The sequence below is a fragment of the Musca domestica genome, unplaced genomic scaffold (assembly GCF_030504385.1).
Source record: "Musca domestica strain aabys unplaced genomic scaffold, Musca_domestica.polishedcontigs.V.1.1 174, whole genome shotgun sequence".
NCBI lineage: Eukaryota > Metazoa > Arthropoda > Insecta > Diptera > Muscidae > Musca > Musca domestica.
The window spans coordinates 1,057,106-1,075,222 of NW_026712233.1; the positions used below are offsets into that span (position 1 = coordinate 1,057,106).

The 18,117-nt window shown below is 32.1% G+C and overlaps 1 protein-coding gene across 1 annotated transcript; it reads left to right on the plus strand.

The window, feature by feature from the left end:
• The first annotated feature begins 1,149 nt into the window (after positions 1-1,149).
• On the plus strand, positions 1,150-17,506 carry LOC105262002 (protein wingless-like). Its single transcript, XM_059120772.1, has 5 exons — positions 1,150-2,209; positions 5,092-5,354; positions 11,649-11,950; positions 14,947-15,359; positions 16,828-17,506. Exons 1-5 carry the CDS (start codon positions 2,091-2,093, stop codon positions 17,132-17,134), a joined length of 1,404 nt encoding a protein of 467 aa, XP_058976755.1. The 5' UTR covers positions 1,150-2,090; the 3' UTR covers positions 17,135-17,506.
• The last annotated feature ends 611 nt before the right edge of the window (positions 17,507-18,117 follow it).

Genomic DNA, 18,117 nt, shown 5'->3' on the forward strand with positions numbered 1-18,117 from the left:
AAAAGCTCAATATTATAAGAAAAAGAAGAGCCTAATTAAAATTACCTTTCATTGTTAATTGCCCCCAATGAAGACATGTTTAGGAGTCAATTTAAAGTGTTTTTTTTCTTTATTTTTTGTAGAACAAAAGGTATTTGGGTATTTATTAATGAATTGTAGTACATAAGAAAGGTTAGTCGAATGAATGGCTATGAAATCTTTTGCTAAACGACAATGTGCTAACCTAGTGTGAAAGAGTGAAAGAGAGCGAGCTTTTTTCCGAAAAGACAAGGAAAGGAGAAGTTAAAAAATCCAATTAGTTTTATGTAGCAGTGTAGTTTTGTTTCAGCAATGAAGAGTAAGAGAGAAAACGAAAACGTTCAAGAAGTTCCAACACACACACAAATGTATTTTTTAAGTTTTTTATATAAAATGTTTGTGAGGTTGTATGGGTAAGTGGGATGGTTGTGTCCACAACAAAGGTGAGAACTCCGAAAAAAAAATTGTGTGAAAAAAAAAATTAACTCCGAAAAAATGCGATAGAGCAAAGAGAGTTGGTTTGCATTTAAAGTTTAAAATAATGAAAATAATTAAAACACTTAATTTTTTTTATTAAAAATAGTTATGTATTAAATTTATATTCATTCAATTATTAAATCAATAATAAATAATTTCTATTTTATTTATTAATTAAAATAAAGCGATCATTTTATTACCTTTATGATCAAAATAGTTAATCTTTTCTTATTGGCCATTGGCTGTCGTTGAGAGAGAGAGCAAAAAGTCTTTATATACTTGAGCAAAGTATATAACTGAGTAAACGGAGAGAGTAGTGCTAATATCATTACTCTTTGTTTGCTTCTCTTTCATATGAAACTATATTTATCTCTTTCCCTCCTTAGGCCAACAATAGAGTAGGCGTTAATACTCTCTGTGGCCCATAACAACATACTCTCGCCTCTCTGATAGGTAATATCAATGTTGTTGGTATACGCCCGCTATCTTATGTTGTTGGCCAGAGACACTCTGTGTGGATGTGCGTGTGTGTGTTTGTTTTATTTAAGTTAAAGGGGACGACTATGACTACGACTTCGACGACGACAACGACGATCATGATCATCGGTGTAACACACAGTCACACAAACGAAACAATATGCATACAACAATATAGCAACAATAACAACAACATGTGTGAGATGAGTTGTGCGACTACGACTACAACTACGCCGCCAACAACGACTACGACGATGGTGGTGCTGTGCTCTGCTCTGTGTGATGATCATCATGATGAACATAACAAAACATGAAACGACAGATATTGAAGTGTAGCAAAAGAACTTGAACACAATCAGTTTACTGTTAGCACTGAACCGGGTAACACAACAGCAAAATATTATTGCACATGAACTGAAACAAATCTAAGAAACAAACAGAAAAAAATATAGCTACAAATTTGCGTCGTGTGTTTCTCGTGTGACTAATAAAACAAATTATTAACAATACTATTGCCAATAATAATAATTATTATTCTATCGGTTCTAAGTTTGTAAAATGCATAACTAGAACATGTTTGAGAAAAAAATAATAATGAAATGAAATTAGAACAAGTGAAAATACCGGCAGAATACAGCAAAACTAAAATAGAATTGTGAAATACCTAACTAGTTTGGAAAATAAAATATCATAACCGACGGCCTGACCAAACACCAAACAAAATAGTCATAATACCATGCAAAAAATAATCGAAAAAAGTGTTGTTTACTTAGAGCCTATCCATGGTGAATGAATGTGTGCATGCGTGGTGTTGTATTTCCGCCTCTGGAAATTATTAACATAAATTCTGTGTTTTTTGGTGCAAATTGAACGTGAAATTACTCTGAATTTATTCAAGAAATTAAATCATATTAAAACTGTTGTTTGCCATACAAATTTACAAGTTTCGAACAAAGCCCTTCTTATTGCTTGTTTAAATAAAAACAAATAAAAAAGAAAAAAATCAAAAATAAAAATAAACCGAATTGTGGCCAAAGGCTGCAAGTGTCCAAGTTATTGAAGAGGAAGACTTGTCTTATTAAAAAAAAGACACCCAGACACACAAACACACAATAAAAATGGATTTATCAGCATTATTAAGTTGTATTTTACACTGGGTGGTTATGTATCTAACCATTACCCAAGTTAGCTGTGAAAAGACCCACAAACCTGGTCGGGGGAGAGGTTCCATGTGGTGGTAAGTTGGAATTTTTTAAATTATTTTTTTGACCAAATTTGAAATTTTATAGAATTTTAATATAAGTAATGATTTTAAGGGCTCTCATGAGTAAAGAGTGTATTACAGTGCCTCTTTGGCAAAAACAATGCCATGAAGGGCTTTCGTTTGGTGGGGTACTCTTGTGTCTTAAGTCTTTTGTTTTGTTTGGTCAGAAATGCCAGGGTTTGTTGCTTAAGTCTTTTTTTTTTTGGAATAAAAATAAAATAAAGAAAATTAATGAAAAGGAGAGTTATGAATTATGTAGGCTAAGTTAAGGGCTAAATAAAAATAGAATTTGGATTAAAAAAAATGAAAAAAAATTGAAAATTTTTTTGTGTCAAAGAATAAAGCTACAAAAATTTTAGCGAGAATTTCTTTTCGAATATTCAAAAATTTCCAATAGCCGATTTTTACAAATCGAAAAGAAATATATTTTTATTTGCAATTTTTCCTCACAACATTTTTTATGAGGGTTGAGTTAGGGTCAGAATATAAGGCCATTGCTTTTGAAAAAGAGGTTGAGAAATAGACCAAATTTTAAAAATCTCCAATCGACGCGGAATTTCGCATGAGGTTAGAGTTTAGGATAGGGCTGAAAACTAATGTTTTGGAGGGTCATCGGATAGTATTTAGGGTTTTTTTAAATACATAATAGCACGAAGGATGGAAAAAACCAAAGGTAATTTTTTTGCAGAACTGTATGGCATTATTTCAAAAACGAAATCGATTTGGATTTGCACCTGATGGGGCTTTTCGATATACTACATGTGTTGTTGTGTTCTTTGTTTTCTTGTCAATATGAACAATATCATCAAAATTTTCAAATAAATAAAAATGTTTTTCTGAGTCTCCCAAACAATAATAAACAAATATTTTGTAATCTTCAAAAATTTTCATCCCAAGTTCATCCCCCCTTCCAAAAAACCCGCACACACATTATTTAATAACTTCATTGGCCATCAAAAGCTGCTGCCTTTATTTGTGGTGTGTGGGAAAAAATTGATTTATTTTTCCTTTAAAAATTAGCACTTCCGTCTAAATGAACAAATAAACAAAATGCTAGAGAGTAACACGCTGGAAATTAAGCCAAACAGCAAATTTAAATCTAAAAATAAAACCCAAAAAAGAAGTAACAAAAAACAAACATTTGTAAGCGCACGCCATGAAACATGATCATTAAAAGCGAGCGGTTGAAACAATGGAGATCATGAAGATGACAACAAAAACCCCAAAAGAAAAGAAGAGGCCAAGAAACGTGTGACTTTTACAGCTTTTTTGGTTTGTTTTTCTTGTTGTTGTTGTTGCTGTTGGGTTTTTGGTAGGAAGCTGTCATTGTTTTGTGGCTCTTTATGAAGATGTTATGAAATGTTGTGTTGAGTTGAGTTTTTTTTTTAGTTTAATTAAAAATTCTATTAACGTTTTGGGTTTTAATGTAAAACAAAAGGCAAAACAAAACCCAAGAAAATTAAAAGCTTTCTTTTTATATGTGGCACATGATATTCAACTAAAATGAAATGAACAAAAAAAAAAAAACAAGTTTGGTTTTATTTCTTTGCCCTAGAGTTCAGGGAAAATGTGAACTAATTTTTTTTTTGACGATCTAGAGATTAAAACAGTTCATTTAAGCCAGAGGTAACAAAACCTTTTGACCCCCAGGAAACTCAAAGCAAAAAAAACTTCTCTTTTTCTCTGAGCCTCCTCAATAACCTCCATTGCTAATATATTCCTTTGGCCAGTGTTCCTCTCTCTCTCTTAGACTATCATGAATTGTATACCATTTCCCTGGAGTATTAATTTTTGCCTCATTGTTGTTTTGTAGACCAGACGAGTAATGTTCGTTATGTTTCGTAAGCGTGTCAATCCGTATGCCGTAACATACATTTCATTGTGGCAATAAACGTAAAATAATCAAGAATTGTAAAAATGCTTATTGACAGCCTGCTGTCTTCGGCTGGCTGGCTGGCAGGCTTTGGGGGTTTTGTGAATAGTTAAACGTTCACCACAATGGACAGAAGTTTGGCGGCGGGCATAAATTACAGTGGCGTTTTTTTTTTCTTATTTTATTTTCAATAAATAATTAATTGCAAGACATAAACACAAATCAATGTGTGTGGCCAACTAGAAATAAATTTTCCACTAGTTTGGAAATTAAGAAAAAAATATATAAAATTAAATAACAAATGAGAGAGATATGGAAAGAGGAAATTTGAAGACAATATTTTTAAATTTCATTGAAAATCAAATTTTGTAAAATTAAAAAAAAAATAAAAATAATTGCAATACATTTTGCCAACTATAAACAAAATCTCCACTAGTTTGGAAATTAAAAAAAAAATTAATTAAGGAGATATGGAAACAGCAGTATTGAATCTAATATTTTTAAATTTAATTTAAAATTAGGTTTTATAAAAATAAAAAAAAAAAAATGTAATCATTTATTTAAAAATAAATTCGAAAAGAGCCTCTGTCAATTTTGTAAAAAAAAAAATATCTGAAATAAATTTTGAGGAAAAAAAGGGGATTAAAAAGACTCTTAGACAAAGGGATTAATAAGAAGCCAAATAAGTTTTATTCCCTCAAAGTTGGAGGCTCCAAAGCCCTCCCCTTACATTTATGATCTCCCTCTCTCCCTCCAATTATTTTCTTTTTCTCACATTATTATTGTAATTATTAAAATATTCTAATTCGTTTCTTTTTTATTGTTAATAATTTCCTATAATTTTCCCCTATTTCTGCATGACTTGTAATGTTATTTTCCCTTTCCCTCTCCCCTCCCCCTTTTTCTTATTGAAGCATAAACACATTTTCTAAAAATTTTTCATTTTTCTTAAAACTTTTTCGTTTTTGTTTTTCTCTTCCAGGGGCATTGCCAAGGTGGGCGAACCCAACAATATTTCACCCATTAGTTCGGGTATCATGTATGTCGATCCGGCCATACACACCACATTGCGACGCAAACAACGTCGTCTGGTGCGTGACAATCCTGGGGTCTTGGGTGCCTTGGTGAAGGGAGCCAATTTGGCTATTAGCGAATGCCAGCATCAATTTAGAAATCGTCGTTGGAATTGTTCAACGCGTAATTTTCTAAGAGGCAAAAATCTATTTGGAAAAATTGTGGATAGAGGTAAGTCCTAAAATATAAACATATAGTTTTCCCACACTTGGTAATTGGAGACACATTGTTGTTGTTGTTTTTGTAGCTGTTTATAAAACAAGTGGCGCTTGAAAATGTTGTTGTTCATATTCCATTTCCAAAAAAAAAAAAAAATGGGTTGTTCCCCCCATTCAAAAAGGATAGTGTGTCCAAGTGTTGCCTTGTTGTTGTTTTTATTTTCTTCTTTTATTTGTAAGAGATAACTGATGTCTGTGGTTGTTGTTTTCGTTGTTGTTATATTTCCTCCATGAGTCAAGTGCCCTGGCTTGTTTTGTAATATGATCTAAAAAAGAAGTAACCAAATTAATACATGCATATCTACATGTTTATTATACAATGGGGTATCTGTTTCTATGACTGTCTGTCCGTCCGTCCGTCCGTTTTATGTGTCTGCCCTGGCCATTTAAAAGGATAACATGTTAAGTTGTTTTCCCATTTTTTTTTTTGAATGCCCTCAACCATAAACCAAATAATGACAAGTGTTTAAACATCTTTTTCGTCTCAGGGTTTCTGAGGGGGAGAGAAGGAAAGAAAGGAAAAAAACGCAGGGTGTGGTGGTTTGAGATATTTTTGGTCTTCTGTGAATGGAAGGATATACAGGACTCTTTTCTTAAAAACATTGAAAATTTTAAAACTTTGAAAATGTGAATATTACGAAAAAAAATTTATGAAAAAATAAAGGTTTTGAAAATTGGAAAAAATAACATTTTTAAAAAATTGAAAGATTTGAAATTTTTAAATATTTTAAAAAATTAAAATTCTAGAATTTCGAAAAAAATTGAAAATTTTGAGAAAAATAAATGTTTGAAAAAATTGGAAAAAATAGCCTTATTTAAAAATTTGAAATATTTTAAAAAAATTGAAAAAAATGAAGTTTTAAAAATTAGATTTATTTTCATGAATCCAATATTCCCAATATTTTTTATTGGCTCCAATTGGCGCTTTTCTTCAATTATTTTTTTTTGTAAAAGAAAGGACATAAAGGAATATTTTTTAAAACAAAATAAAAAAAATTGAAAATCTTAAAAATTTGATTACAATTCTAGAATTGTTCCAAATGTTAATTTTTTTTATTTGTCTTGGATCCTCTCAAAACCACCGTGAATACTATTAAGCCTTATTTCAAATCCAAAAATCTTTCAAATCATATTCAAATGATTCCAAAAAATTCCCTGAATCCCATTTTCCCTTGAAAATCCCTTTACCCCGTAAGCCAATTGGTCATGCCACCGGTAGAATAATTTTCTTTGGCTTTCATCAAATTTACCACAAAACTCAACGCCTACAGAGGCAACACACATAACATGATTTGTAATCTCTGCAGCGAGAGAGAAAAAAATAAATCATTACAAAAAGGAAAAAAAAAGAAAATTAATGGTTTTGGCAAATTTTCGAAAAAAGAGAAATTGAGCCATCAAAAGAGCCTCTTGTAATCATGTCACCTGAAACGTTTTGCACAACGGTCCGAGGCATAGCAAATTGTAAAGCCGAAAAAGGATCACACCCCAAAGACAAAAGTGGCCAGCAAAAATGTCCTGCTGGCTTCGACATGAAAACGAATGAAAGCAAGGACCTCTGCTCTCCAGAATTACCAAGCAAAAAAACGTAACAAATAAAGACATTTAATGGTGATTTCTCTTTTTCTAGAGGTTTGTTGGCTGGCTGGCTGGTTATGGCATTTAATGTCTCCTTTTTGGTGTTAATTGTTTTTTAAAAGGTGTTAATTATCGTAACAAAATCACATAAACTCCCCCTCTCTCTCTCTCACCGGAATTTTTTCATTAACACAAAACAGATATTTATTCAACACCGGCCATAAAAATTTCAAAATCAGAACTCATAAATTTTGCTTTCCCTTAACGATTTTCTTTCGTTATTTTTAAATACGAAAAAAATTAATAAAAAAAATCAATCACCTGAATTCATGGTTTTTGTGGGCCTGATAACAAACAGCACTACTTGACAAGTTATAAAAATTGGAGTTTATGGACTTTTTATGTTATTGTCTCTTTTTGTTGGGTTTTGGCTGTTATCGCCTTCATATGATGTGATGATCGTTTGATTTCATTCACATTTGAAGGCTTCATTCAGCCAAGCCAGCCAGGGGAAACTAAATAAAAAACCCCAAATTGTTATTGATAATAATAACAATAAAAATCAAGAAGAAGAACAAGAACTATGCCTTACACAGGTAGTTGTAATAATTTTTGTTAGGCAGGCGTGAGTTTAGCTCGCGCACACACATTCCCTCTTTCATTTAAGAGACAAAAAAGTATGGCCTGATCATAAAAACCCTCAAGTGTTCTGGGCATGCGCATAACCTTTTGGAAACAGATTGTCAGAGAAATATGTTTTTCATGACAACTCTATTATTATTTGAAAATTGTTGAGAAACAATGGCTCTTCAAGGGGCCCTTTTGACATAAGGTAGCACTTCCCCTTTCCCTGGGTAATATTTTTTGCATATTTTCTTTCCAATTCAAAAAAATGATTGATAACTCCTTGTTGTTATTATTGTTGTTTATTTTTGACTTGTTACAAACCCTTTTACGGGGTTTCAGTTTCCTTCATCTCCTTTGTTTTTGTTTTGAAAATATCTCTTCGTTTCATATAAAAATGTCTTATTTAATTAACACAACACTTGACAGGCTGTCATTGTGTCAATACAACAACAAGTAATCGGTGGGCCCACCACAAATAAGCCTAAATTTGCAACAATACGAAAACAACAAAAACAAATACGAAAAAATACTATATGCCACACATTTCAAGTTTATGAGCGTTCTCTGGAAAATTGCAAAACCAAAGACCAAAAAAAAAAAAAAAAAAAACAAAACACACAAAGACACTCATTCATAAAAATCCATCAAAAGATCGATGTGTGGCATAAATCGAAAGACAGATGTGCATTATGTTATTTTATATCATAAGAGAACAGAGTGCGATAAGAAGGAGACCAGAATGAAGAACAGCAGCAAGGGGCCAGGGTCAGGGCAGAAAAGGGTCAGTTTGAATAAAACATATGGGGGGAAAATGAGAGCAAGTCCAGGGCCAATGAAAAAAGTGATTTAAGTTTTGAAAATACCCCAAAAAATGTTTTCCCGGAAATCAAAAATAATTATGAAATTTGAGTATTTTGGTTTATTTTCCTACCCTCAGCCATATGTCTAAGGTCAAAATGTGCCTCATCGAAATAATGGTTTAAGACCCCCACAAAGGGGTAAAAATTTTGCATAATTGAAATAAGCATCCGATTCACTTCAAATTTCACACATGACAATATTTCGCTTAACACAAGACCTGGTGTAAAGATGGAATGCATCGGCCCCCTCTTTTTAGTACCTGCCCCACAACGAGTCAAAATTTTTGAATAATTGTAACTCTCATAAAATCGTGAAATAAACATCCTATCCTCTTCAAATTTCACACATCCCAATATTTCCATTAGCACAAGATCTGGTATGAATATGAAATATATCGGCTCACCCCTTCTGGTACCTCCCCCACAAGGGGTCAAAAATTTCTAATAATTTTAACTCTCATAAAAGGCGAAATAAACACCTGGTTCTCTTCAAATTTCACTCATCCCAATATTTCCATTAGCACAAGATCTCGTGTGAATATGGAATATATCGACCCACTCCTTCTAGCACCTCCCCACAGCGGTTTAAAAAATTCGAATAATTGTAACTATCATAAAATGCGTAAGAAAAATCCAATGTCTTTAATACTCGCTTTTTCTTAATATTTCTATCAACACAAGATCTGGTGTGAAGATGGAATATATCGATTTACCCCTTCTGGTGCCTCCCCCACAAAGGGGTCGAAATTTTTTAATAACCGAAATGCTCATAAAATACGAAATAGGCATGTGATTCTTTTTAAACTTCATACATTTCAAAATTTTATATCATTCGGCAAAACCGACTTTTACTTATTTTTTAAAAGATTTTTTTGTTGACATTATTTTTTAATTCTAAATTTTCAAGCGATATTTTTGGTGGAAAATTCTTAATTTTTTTCTTCATTTCTTCGACATTTTACTCATGATTAATGACTCAAAATTTGTGATTATTTTGTTTGGTGGTGTCAATTGATGAAATGTCATTCCCATATGAGAGTGGGATTTCTGTCATCTCACACTTGCCCATAAACAGGAAATGTAATACTCCAGATTTGAGAAAACCAGGAAATTAGGGTACTTATTTTTTGGCGTGGGTTTTCTTTTCACTTTCCTCACAAAATTCCAGTTAAATGTTTACTCTAAGGTTAAGGTAAACCTGGAAGAAATTCCTATCATTTCACACACAAATATTAGAAAACCACAAATTTCGCCCGAAATCAAACCTCACAACAAAAATGTAAATATTTAAAATAGCCGCGCGAGCGGGAGAACACCCAGGAGGTGTAGAGGAAATCTATAGATATAAGGCATAAGAATTTCATGTAATTTTTATTTACTTAATGTCTTCTAAATTGAATGGAAATTGGGTCTGTAACACCTATTCACTTGAAGTGCGGTATGAAAATACCTGCACGCCTTGGCCGGAGACTTGGAGAACAAATTATGAGTTGTTTTACATTTTGGACACAATTTCATAATGATTTTTTTTATTTCAACGTTTGTTGTTCGTTATCAGTTAACAACATTAAATCAACACCAAAAAAAAAAAAAAAAAAGAAGGGCGTTGGTATTGCCAAAACAGTTGAAATACTCCAACCAGACAAATATGGGTGCGTTAAAAAGAAGTGTTTAACAAAAAAAGTATATTTTTATATGAAAAATATATATAGATGTGTGTAAGACTCGCTTGATTTTGTGTTAAGATAAGAAACGATCACAAGTATGTTAAGTGAATCATCATTGCCTAAAACACCAAAAAAAAAAAAAACGCAAGAAGAAAAAAAAGAAGAAAACATCTTCAGTTGTTGAAAATATCGCCTTCTTCCGTTGCTGAGTTTTTTTTTTTTGAATTTTTGGAAATTTGATCTCTTTAATATTTTTTCAATTGCCACCAAACGGATTTCCGTTCCCGAAGAGGCGTGGTCAGTTTGATTTTGAATTGAATTGGGTCTTAATAATGATCCCTTTTTTTTCAAGATCCTTACAAATCCTTGTATTGTGCAATATGAAATTGATCTTTTTTGTTGTTCAGTCTTTCTTTCTTTGGGCAGATCGTTGAGTTGAATTATTTGAAGGGTTTTGTTTGAGCACCCTTGAGTGTTGTTTGTGTAAAGACAATTGCTTTTTCAATCGAGAGCATCTACTTTTGCGTTTCCATTGACCCTTTTGTTTGAGACAAGGACTCCGTATTTTTTTTGGATTTTGAATTTTGCCTGGGCTGACTGATTAACATTCTCAGGGATTTAAATTTAAATAAATCTCCCACACTCAACTCGGACACACACGCTCTCATAATTATTGGCCATGGAATTTATTGCACATGTTGGGATTTATTTCCAAAAATGAAAAGAAGGATAAGGATTTACATAAAGCCTTCTCCAGGATTTTTGTTCGATTTTTTTCCTTTGATTTTTTAAGAAGATAATTTTTTTGTTCAAAATTTACCTAACATTTGCCATAAAATATGGCCTGACATGTCTCATAGAATGTCAACTAAATCACTGCTGGCTTCTGTTCTTGCTTCTCTTGAGAACATCTGATAACTCCCAGATCTTGGCCACTTGAAGAGCTACAATGCAACACGATATGCACAACAATACACAGACAATAACAAAAGAACAATCACAAGAAACATAAAAAGTCAATTTTCATTGTTTAATCCTTTTGCCCATAGAGAGATAAATAGTTTGAATGGATCTTGGCTGGTTTGGTAGCTCTTGTGGATGGCGGACCACTTGATAATCAAGATCATCTTCATTGTCATAAAATATGAGTGAACAACATTTGGTGGCAGTGATTACTTGAAGTGTCATAATTGACCAGCCATGTAGAAACATGGGAAACCAACTCCCTTCCATAGCTCCCCATTCTCTTTCTCTCTCTCTCTCTCTTCGACATTTTCAAAAGGCATCTAGTCTTGACTTGACAAATAGTCCAGCTCATGACAAGTGTTATTACTCATAAAGATGATGATAAAGATTATTTTTATTTATAAAATTTTGAAAAATCTGGCTTAATGGGTGGCAAATAATTCAAGACAAATTTCAATCATTGCTGTAAACTTTTTTTCCATTTTTTAATGTTTTTTTTTTAACAATATTAATTTGTTTTTTTTCTCCCTTTTTTTCTATTTTTTCCAGGATGCCGTGAAACTGGTTTCATTTATGCCATAACCAGTGCCGCCGTCACCCATTCCATTGCCCGCGCCTGCAGCGAGGGTTCCATTGAGTCTTGCACCTGTGACTATAGCCATCAGACGCGCTCACCCCAGGCCAATGCCCAGGCTGGCAGTGTGGCCGGTGTACGCGACTGGGAATGGGGTGGCTGTTCCGATAACATTGGTTTCGGTTTCAAATTCTCACGTGAATTTGTGGATACCGGTGAACGTGGCCGCAATTTGCGAGAGAAAATGAATTTGCACAACAATGAGGCAGGAAGAGCGGTAAGTGGCAGTAGCTGTAGTGGTAGTGGTAACAAATTTACAAGTAGTTAATAATTTATGTGGCTGTAAGACGTTTTTTTATGACTTTTGGCAATCAAGCCGAGTCGCCGTCGTCATTATTAGATCATAAAATATTGTGAATCTAATGTCAAGACAAATGACTCGGCTGTTCTCTAAGGCAAGGCCTGAAGAAAGATCGTTTCGCGATTTGTTGTTAGCCCACAACGTTGTGTGTGGTTTTATGTTATTTTTTTCTTCTGCTTCTGCTCCTGCTGTCGCTGATGAGCTTCCTTAGATTGCAATTTTGTGGTCGATTTATGGGCATTTGATCATTTAGCTTAAATAGAAAAATCTACAGCAAAGTATTGAAACTCCCGCAGTGTTTTGAGAGAGGGGGACTACCTAATGTGGGTTGTTATTTTTTTCGCCATTCACAATGTTATAGGGAAATAAAATGCAAAGTGGGCTAAGTAATTGAATATAAAAAAAATATTTAAAATAAAAATATTGGGATGTCAGAGATATAAATATAGGAAATGGAGGTCCCTTTGTGGGGGAGGTAGTAGAAGGATTAGGCCGATATATATCACCTTCACATCAGATCTTTTGCTAATAAAAATATTGAGATGTGCAAAATTTTAAGCTTATTTCCCGTTTTATGAGCGTTTTGGTTATTTAAAATTTTAACCACTTTGTGGGGGAGGTACCGGAAGGACTAGACCGATATATCCCATCTTCACATCAGATCTTGTGTTAGTAAAAATATTGAGATGTGTAAAATTTGAAGAGAGTTGAATGCTTATTTCGAATTTTATGAGAATTTTAATTTTTCAAAAATTTTGACCCAGTACGTGGGAGGTACGAGAAGGACTAGACCGATATACTCCATTTTCATTGCAGATCTGTAACTAACAAAAATATTGTCATTTCCAGAGAATCGGATGCTTATATCGCAATTTATGAGATTTTTAATTTTACAAAAATTTTCACCCATTGTATGGGGAGCTACCAGAAGGAGTGGACCAATATTTTCGATTTTTTACATCAGAGATTGTTTTGATAGAAATATTGTATTACGCCGAGTTTAAAAATAATCGGATGCTTATTTCCCATTTTATGAGAGTTTAAATTTTTCAAAAATGTTGACCCATTGTGGGGGAGTTACCAGAAGGGGTGGAGCGATATCTATCATCTTCACACCAGATCTTGTCTTGATAGAAATATTGTATTATGCCGAGTTGGAAAAGACTTGGATTGTTATTTCGCACTTTATGAGAGTTTTAATTTTTCAAAATGTTGACCCGTTGTGGGGGAGGTACCAGAAGGGGTAGAGCGATATCTACCATTTTCACACCAGATCTTGTCTTGATAGAAATATTGTATTATGTCAAGTTTTAAAATAATTATATGCTAATTTCGCGTTTTATGAGCTCAATGGATATTCAAAATTCTCACCCCTTTGTGGGGTTAAATATTTTTTTTTCTGATAATTTTTAATTTTTTTTCTTAGGTTTATCACCACAGTTGTTACAAAACGTTTTAAATTTATAATTAAAGTTTATTTTATCAAAACAGAAAAAAAAATATTTTCCATAATTGAAAATTTTTGACTTAGTCCATTTTGCATTTCACCCCAGACCACCTTAAGAACATCAATATTTCCTCCAAGTTGTTAACTTTACATGCAATCATATATTAAAAACTATTGACAGCTAAATTCAAACAACACAGATCAACAACTAATCTGATCCACCCTCCTTCCCCCCAATAGCCCCTTTTCACGCGATGGCACACCATTAATGTTAGTGGGCACAATTAATGCTAGTAAAAGAAAATTGTCTATAAATTTGCTACTAATCCTCAATGCTTGCTTGCTGGCCTGTTTGCTCCACAAAACAACACAAATTTCAATTTTTATTACAACAACAAGAACAAGAACAACAACAAACTGCAACATGCAAAGACAGCCAACTGAGCCGCGCAAATTCCCACAAAATATATGCTGCTGCCCCTCTTAAGCTTATGTCTTTATTCAGCAGCAATTAATACAAAGATCGTTTTGCTTTACATTAAAAATGGTTGGAGCAAAAACAACAACAACATCTCAACTCCTTGTTGGGGCCCAGAAATTGAGTCGTCGTCATTATCATCATCATCGTCAATATCACCATGATGATGATGGTGATTATCATTAACGTTGTTGGTGGTTCTGTAGCTGGCATTTGTTACGCTTATATCATAACATCATGTGGTGGGGGCTACGCAATGTCAGGCGACCACCTCGTAAGCTCTGCTTTCCCAAAAGCACACACAGGGAAAAATCCAATAAAGCCAATAACAACAGCAACAACAACAACAAAAAAGCAGATTTCTTGCCGTTGTATGTTGCACCATTGTGTGGTGCGTTGTAATAATATCAACAGCAAAACATCAATATATAGATTTATATAGGAATTGTGACCTCATGCTGGGTCCTTTTTCGACACGATTGGCAATCGTTGGCCGTTGTGGTGGGTTATTATTGATGGTGGCTACATGGAGATGGCGGGTGTTTAAGCCAGGCTTTGGCTTTTTGCTGGTATTACAAAACATTTATTGCTTTTTAATAATGTTGCAAATGTTGGGCAAGATGTTGATCATCATCATCATGTTTGGTTACAAAAAACAAAAAAAAAAAAAAAAATAAAAAAATCCCCCAGAGACCATGATGGCCAACAGGAATCATATATCCTCTCAATTTAAAAACTCTTGGTGGCCATGGACCAGAGAAGCAAACAAAAAAAACCTTTGCGTTTTAAAGCTAAAAATAATTAAGTGGAAAACATATTAATGCACAGAAGGGTGGCTTTTAATACGCCATAAAATGTCAAAAATGCCCAGCACATAAATTATGAATTGCAGCACACACACACAGACAGACGGACAAACAACTGAATAAACTTATTTTCCATTTTTTACTAATTTTTCCCTTCTCTCTTCCCTCTCTCTCTTTATAGCATGTGCAAGCTGAAATGCGTCAAGAGTGCAAATGTCACGGCATGTCTGGCTCATGTACCGTTAAAACCTGCTGGATGCGTTTGGCCAATTTCCGGGTGATTGGTGATAATCTCAAGGATCGTTTCGATGGTGCCTCCCGGGTAATGATGAGCAATAGTGTAAGGGCCAGCGGCAGTGCAAATGCTGTGGGAGGTTCAAATATCAGTCCCAATGCTGTGGGTGTCTCACCCAATGCCTTATCTCCGAATGCCGCCAGTCCCAATGCCTATGATGAGGAACGCAGGCTCAACGATGAACATGTCGTCAAACATCATCCAAATATGCCATCACCAAATAGTCTACCCAATCAGAGCGGTGTGTCGCGGAACAGTGTGCGTGGTCGTCAAGGTCGGCAAGGGCGTAAAAACAATAGGTAGGTGTTGTTTAATTTTCGTTTATTTATAAAAAATAGAAAATTTATAAAAATATAAAAAGAAATTACAAAAAATTGAAATGACTTATATTTCGTTAAATTGGAAAAAAATTGAAAATTTTAATTAAAAATGTTTGGAGTAGGTGTTATTAAATTTTCGTTAATTTTAAAATAATATAAAATTAAAAAAAAATTGAATTGAAATAATTTGCATTAAAAACAAATAGAAAATTTAAAAAAATGAAAAAGAAATTAAAGAAAAATGCAATGACTCAAATTAAATTAAATTAAAAAGTTTGGATTTATATAAAAAAATAGAAAAGAGTGGGAAATTTCAAAAGAAAAAAATTATAGAAAAAAGTCTTTTAAGAGATTAAACATTCCGTTTAAAATAATTTGGATTTTTTTAAAAAAAGAAAAAGTGAAAATTAAAAAAAAAATAGATTTTTGTAACAAAAAAAAAAAATGAAAATTTCAACTGTAATAATTTGTATTTTTTATAAAAAAATTAAAAAAGTGGAAAATTAAAAAAAAATAATATTTTTTATAAAAAAAATTAAAATTTTTGATTTTTTATTAAAAAAATAATAAAAACTAATAGTTTTTTAAATAATTTAAAATTGTAATTTGTAATTTTCAAATAGTCTTGTTTTTTTTTTAAATCTATCAATTTTCAAATCATGTTCGCAATTCATTCACTAATTTCCTCCCCGCAAAAATTAAAAAAAAAATGGAAATTTTAATTGAAATAATTTGGATTTTTTAAAATTATTTAATTTTAATTAAAATTAAAATTTTCAATATTTTCATATTTTTATAAAAAAAAATTAACATTTTCTTTTAAAATTTTAAATTTTTTAATTTGTTTTATTAAAAAAAAATTAAAGTTTTCAATATTTTCATTTTTTATATAAAAACCTAAAATTTTCTTTTAACATTTTCAATTTTTTTTAAAATTTTCAATTTTTTTTAAATTATTTTTTTTTAATTTGGAAATTTTAATTGAAATAATTTGGATATTTTAAATTTATTTAATTTTAATTAAAATTAAATTTTTCAATATTTTCATATTTTTATAAAAAAATAGTAAAATTTTCTTTTAAAATTTTCAATTTTTTAATTTGTTTTATTTCAAAAAAAATTTAAATCTTCTATATTTTCATTTTTTTATAAAAAAATTAAAATTTTCTTTTTAAATTAATTAAAATTTTCTTTTTAAATTTTCATTTTTTCAATTTTTTCAATGAAAATATTGAAAATTTTAATTGAAATAAATTTGATTTTTTATAACAAGAATTAAAAGTTGTGAAAAATTAAAAATAATGTAAAAAATTTTAAATTTTCAGTTTTTTTTTTTAAATTTATAATATTCAAATATTATTGTTTTTTTTTTAAATTTCTAAATTTTAAAATCTTTTTCAAAATACCTTTACTAATTTCCCTTCTTTTATTTTCTTTGTCTTTTTAGATATTCCTTTGTTTTGAAACCCCACAATCCGGATCACAAGCCACCAGGCACCAAGGACATTGTCTACTTGGAGCCCTCACCATCGTTCTGTGAAAAGAATCTGCGTTTGGGCATTCAGGGCACCCATGGACGCCAGTGCAACGACACATCGATTGGTGTTGATGGCTGCGATCTGATGTGCTGCGGCCGTGGCTATCGTACCCAAGAGGTGGTCGTGGTGGAGCGTTGTGCCTGTACATTCCACTGGTGCTGTGAAGTCAAGTGTAAATTGTGTCGAACGAAAAAGACGATACACACGTGTCTGTAAGGCCATGTCAAAGCCGAACGATGTCGAGAAGAGACCTTGTGTCCAAGAGCGCAAGGCTTGTTATTTGTTGTAGTGTTTATTATTATATTTTTTTATAAAATATTCTCCTCCTCCTCCTCCTTGCCCCGTATCAATAATTCCCCCAGCTTGCCATCCCCACTCCCTCCCGCCTGTTTAGATCGTCGACATACTTTGTAGTATTCAAAATACAGGATTTGCTGCGAATAAACTTTTGCGAAACAAAATGGAAATTGAAACCCACAAGAGTTGTTCGTTGGCTTGTCTTGTATTTGACAACAAATTAATTTGCCATACTTTGTAAATGTCACTGTAAATTAATAATAAGCCACATACATACATACATTCACGTGTGTGTGTGTGGTCTACATACATACATCTTTATTTAAGAGAAACGCTTCATTAACTAAGCGCTGGTTCAAAATTATTTATTTTTTTGCATTTAATTTTAAGTTTCATTGTTTAATTTTTAAATTTTGTTTCTTTGTTTGCTTAAAACTCGAAAAAGCTAACCGTCCGCAAATGAAAAAAAAATAATTGCTCAAATTTTCAAAACGTCGAATTATAAATTAAAAAAAAATATATATAAATAATAGTTGTAAAAAAAGCATTGCTGATCTTTTTAAGAACATTCTTAGCAGTATTAAATAGAAACATAAATCATTCACACATACATACATATATATAGAAATACATACACCCATACATATAGAAGAAGCAGTGGGGTTTGAGGCCATTCAAACCCCATGAAAGGCACATGAGAAACCTAAAGCCCAGTTTATTAGATAAATAAGATAAATGTTAGGTTAACTACAAAAAAATCAATTACAGTAAAACATGGCTACAACGAATTTATTGGAAATACTACGTTTTTTATAACAACACATGTAACCATGTTCCACTGTATTGATTTTTTTTTCTTCACATAATTATAAATATTATAATAAATACAAAGACTGAATTTT

Coding starts and splice junctions, on each gene's coding strand:
- LOC105262002 (XM_059120772.1), top strand. CDS start 2,091: ATGGATTTATCAGCATTATTAAGTTGTATTTTACACTGGGTGGTTATG. Junction 11,951..14,946: donor ACAATGAGGCAGGAAGAGCG/GTAAGTGGCAGT, acceptor CTCTCTTTATAG/CATGTGCAAGCTGAAATGCG. Junction 15,360..16,827: donor CAAGGGCGTAAAAACAATAG/GTAGGTGTTGTT, acceptor TTGTCTTTTTAG/ATATTCCTTTGTTTTGAAAC.